We start from the raw sequence: 5,036 nt of genomic DNA on the forward strand, positions 1-5,036 counted from the left end.
TTCGCAACATAAATTGATCAAGCAAACATGTCTATCAAGTCGAAAAATGTCTCCCAGACTGGTCAGGAATTCCACTGGGATTCAAATAGGTAATTCCTCACCATTGCTGTGTTTCTATGTTGCATGGATACGGATAAGGGCGGGGGGATTTGGTATGATATGGTACGCGCAGATACGGTAAAATTCTTAAAAACAATGATACAATACTATAAATATATGGCAATTAAAATATTGTAATTTTTTAAAATATATTTATATGTCCACTATGTAGCTTAGCTGAACTTCCCCTTCCCTTAGTATAAAAATATCGACGTACTAAAAAAACATAACAAAATAGAACATTGCTTAGTCTTTGATCTTGAGATTGGTCCTCGCCTCTCTCAGGACTGGAATGATTATCTTGACCGTATGGGGCTACAACCATCTCTAAACCCACAAGAACAACAGAATTTAGAAACTACAATCATTCAAATTCCTAGATCAATATCTTAGGACTATCTTGACCATATCCGCAGAGTATCCGAAATCAACAAAAAGTCAGCAACTCCAAATAGAGTATCTGATACATATCGGAAGGTATCGTTGGGGTATCGTGGGAGTGTGGGTATCCGATACTCACCCTTATCCAATTTTGAAGTATCAGTGCAACATAGCTTGGGACAATTTTTACATTAATATTCATCTCAGTTACGGAGAAGAGGATTCAAACTTGAATGCAAAGTATAGTGTGCACTGCTCTAGCCATTTTGACTAAACCTACGTCTATGTGTTCGTGACATACTTCACCAGTTTCAAAATCACATTCAGAATAAATGGTTGAAGAAAACATAAAAGGGTTCAACTTGATCCTAATTCATAGGCTGATAGGAGGAAAGAGGAAATTTCAATATTTTGTAAGAATGATGGCACCATTCTTCAGAATCCCCGAATTTAAATGCTCAAAGCAAAAATGAAATGCGCAGATTAAACCTCAAAGCAACAATGTAATGCTCAGGTTAACTCCAAAAACACAAAAAGTAAAGGATTGATCCACAAAAGGTGCAGAATTTTTGCTTACAAGGGCAAACCCTGGGAAGTTACAGATTAATTTCCGAAATCCAGAATGCAAGCCCAGTTTTGACTCGAATAACCAAAAGCACGCGTAACGACAGTATTAAAACAATAATAGGTGGGCAGTGTCACTGCTGTGATGACCCCGTTGGTGCAGATCCGGATGCAGATGGAGTAGATTCCGAAGGTCCAGAACTTGAAGGTGCAGATCCTGATGACGGCGCAGATCCCGAAGATGTAGAACCTGGGGGTGCCGGCCCTGGTGTCGCAGAATGCTGGTACTGATGGTTCATTGGCAAGGATGTTGGTGGCGGCACTGTAGCATGATATTGCGGAGGGTATTGCTGGTACTGTGGTGATGGTGGAGGCATATGCCCATATGGAGGATAAAACTGCTGACGATATTGGCCATGTGGATGAGCCATGTTCTGAAAAGCATAATGCTGACTATGTTGCTGCCTCTCTGAAGCGGAACTGCGCTCTCCTGACCCTGTGGTCCCACTAGGAGCCCCTTCCTTCGATGGAATAAGGGCACCCATTCTTTGAGGATCCATGGATGGGTAGAATGACCTCTCCTGTGAAGGTGGAGGTGGCACGTTGTAGTAGTGCACAGGCACAGCTGGGTCTTGTGATTGGTTCTGTTGTTGAGATATGACTGCTCGAGGCAACAAACCACCATGAGCCACCGCCTGCTGTCTAGCTTCAGCCGTGCCCTCTGATTCCTGTTTAGGTGCTTGAGGCCTACCCCACATTAACTTCAACCTCAAACCCTTTATTACCAGTTTGTTAGAGAGTTCTTCTGCAGCCTTTTCTGCACCTTCTCTTGTTGTGTAGGTTACAAATGCACATGCTCGTTGGAGTACCATCCTAACGGATTCTATTTCACCATGAGCATAAAACTGATCCCTCAAATCCTGCTCCGAAATTCTCGCATCAAGCCCACCCACGTATAAGGTTCTTATGCTTCCATCCTCAGGAGGTTCCAAGGAGGGCATCTCTCCTGCCTTGTTAAGAAGCTTCATCGCCACTGGATCATTGACTCTGCAGATATTTAACGATGAAACATGAGCATCACAAAATTCAGAAATCCATAGGATTACATTATAGGCATGTGCAAAGATGTGACGGCAAAATTAGGGATATAGCTATAGGTTTTTGAAAGCAATAATGTTGGTTGAAACAGCTAGAGGCTGAAGTAGCACACCCTATTACCTTCAGATCGATAGTTCAACTCTGACTTATTGAAAGAGGAATACGAACAAAGATATTAAACAAAACCAAAACGAAGAGAAAATTCGGACTTCATATACTTGTTTATCTACCACTTCTTATTTAATAATTTCCTCTTTAAATGAAAATAGGTAGACTTTCAATCTCAACAAACAATTGAGTGGAAACCATTAAACATCAGAATAATGCTCATCAACAAACAAATTCACAAGTTTTAACTAGCCAACAGTTGTCAGCTAACAATAAGCATAAAACATGCAACCACAAACTAATGCTTCCTTATCATTTCGAGATGAAGTAAAGTATGAAGACATACCCATAGTAACGATCTTTGATATTTTGTTGTGACAATTCCCCAGTTATGGGCATTTCGTGCCTGTAAGGGCACTCAGCACCTCTTGTACACTCACCCCGGATGTAAAAACTGCAGACATGTGCTCTGTTCCTTTTGTAATAGGGTGTTGTTCTTTGAAGTTTCAGAATAGTGTCACTGGGCCGTGCCTTTCCATATGAAGATTCATAATCTATACCCGCTCTAGCCTGCACTCACCAATTAAAATAAATTAGATGCTAAAGTATTTCAAAACATTTACATAAAACTGATGCCCTAACTTAGACTGATTATTCAAGAAAAAGACAAAGAAGTTACCTTTCGGTCATGTTCCTCAGCAAAAAACTCCCTATTTACATCACTCTTTGGAATAGCATCGTCAGAACTGATGGCCAGAGCAGTATCTCGAACCTGAACTGGCAAGCCATATTCAAGATCTAAGAGACAAACTTGACAAACGTTTTTCAACTTACTGCACGTCTGGCAAATCTCCGACTTCTTAAATCGCGCATCACGACCAGGCCTCCACCTGAAAACTGTGAACGGACGTGTGCAAATCTTGCACTCCTTGTCATAATCAGCTCGTGTCATCCGGACATAGGGATTGTCTCCCAAGCATGACTCGCAGATGATGGGAAAATCTGATCGTTCCCAACCATCTGCCTCCACATTCCTAAGCAACCTGTGTGCCATATTACCTAACCACCAAAATTTCCCGAAAACGCTTTAGAATTTCATTATGTAAGTTAGCCGGAATTAAACAGAATTCATGCGTTTTTTCCTCTCTCTCTCTCTCTCTGTCTCTCTCTCTCTCTCTCTCACGCAGACACACAAAATATACCCAAAGACCAAAAACTAGAAACTAAAACCTAATCACCCCAAAATCCCTAATCCTCAACCAAAAACATAATCAGTCACATATACTACATACTGAATTAGATGCGGACGCTCAAATCAAATGCAACCCAAGTTTCAAAATTTCAATCATTTCCCGACCCTAAGTTGCAAAATTTCAATCCTTTCTCCACTAACTCTATCAAAGATTCGACATACCAGAAAACAAACAATGGTACTAAAAACTAAGTAAATTTGGTATAAATTCAAAGCAACTTAACAAAATCAACAGAGCTACCGTGTTTATCTAACCCGATGAATAAAAAAAACAGACAGGCAAAATCAATCAGAATCAAATGAAAACGAAAAATCTACCTGGAGATGAGTTTGGCTAATTGCTGTCGGCGATGCGACGGCCGGAGATAACTAGAGGTTGCAGCTGGAGGTCGGCGGCGGCTACGTTTGAGGATGAAGAGTGCGAGCTGAAGCGCGAGGGAAACGCAATTTTACAGGTGCGAGCAAGGAGATCATCAATGGCGGATGGACTTCACAGACCAAAACCTAATTCCTCTCTCTCTCTCTCTCTCTCTCATTCGCGCTTTGGCTCCCACAAATTCGTTGCTTGGAGATAGCAGGCTCTTTAGCTTGACCTCCAGGAGACTTGACGGCCCAATTTCTTGTAAATTTATTTTGAGCCCTTTACAGGCCCATTAAAAGTTGGAAACCTTTTTCTTGGTCAACCGCATTTTTCATCTTCCAATTTTAGCAAAAACAGCCATTGAGCGGTGGTGAGGGACGCTGTGGGTAATTTTATTGCTGCTCGGAGGTTCCGTTTTCAGGCCCCTAGTGTTCCGGCTGCTGAGGCTTTAGCCATTCTTCGCGGCTGTGAGTTGGGTCACTCTTTGGGTCTCAGTCGTGTGGTTCTTGAATCTGATTCTTCGAAATCCATTTCATGTTTACAGGGTAGCATCACAAATGGCAGGTGGGAGGTGTTTCCAATCTTATCAAAGTGCAAGAAAGTTGGCAATTCCTTCCATGACTGTCGCTGGTCTTGGACTCCAAGATCAGCCAATATGGTCGCGGAGTTATGTGGAGATGTGTGATTGTACTTGGGTTGACAAACCTTCATCTTTTCTTTACTTGTTCATGTACTTAATAAAGATGGACCACCTTGCCCACATTAGTTTTATTCAGATGTGCAACGGGTGACCTTAGTGCTTCCTGGTAGTGTTGGGTTTTCTTCCCCTTGCACTTCCGGCTTTGTTTTTGGTTGATTGCCTTGCTGTGGGCTTTTAGTGTAATCTTTTACATCTTTGCTCTGGTAATAAAATCTAGTTTACAAAAAAAAAAAAAAATTTACATATCTTTACACCATTGGCCCCCTCATTTAGCTTAATCGTCAAATTAAATTAAATGAGGTATTCCATCCGGTAAAGACTTTTTGTCCGACAAATAATAACTTTCTGTAGTGTTCTTAATTTAAATTAAAACTAGAAGTATGATTAAACATGAATATTTCAGATCTTGTTAGGACTATACTCGTTTTTTTAATCAGTGTATTTTGCTTAGATTTCAATTTAGGTACGATTAT

At 41.0% G+C, this 5,036-nt stretch overlaps 1 protein-coding gene across 1 annotated transcript; it reads right to left on the reverse strand.

Annotated features, from left to right (window-relative positions):
- Window positions 1-963: 963 nt before the first annotated feature.
- On the reverse strand, window positions 964-4,063 carry LOC103966629 (zinc finger CCCH domain-containing protein 40-like). The gene is made up of 4 exons (XM_009379810.3): window positions 3,821-4,063; window positions 2,930-3,309; window positions 2,597-2,820; window positions 964-2,091 (listed from the first exon to the last, which is right to left on the reverse strand). Exons 2-4 carry the CDS (start codon window positions 3,302-3,304, stop codon window positions 1,179-1,181), a joined length of 1,512 nt encoding a protein of 503 aa, XP_009378085.2. The 5' UTR covers window positions 3,305-3,309; window positions 3,821-4,063; the 3' UTR covers window positions 964-1,178.
- Between the last annotated feature and the right edge of the window lie 973 nt (window positions 4,064-5,036).

Source organism: the organism of the source record quoted next, unplaced genomic scaffold (genome assembly GCF_019419815.1).
Source record: "Pyrus x bretschneideri cultivar Hongxiangsu unplaced genomic scaffold, Pyrus_bretschneideri_v1 Contig32, whole genome shotgun sequence".
Taxonomy (NCBI): domain Eukaryota; kingdom Viridiplantae; phylum Streptophyta; class Magnoliopsida; order Rosales; family Rosaceae; genus Pyrus; species Pyrus x bretschneideri.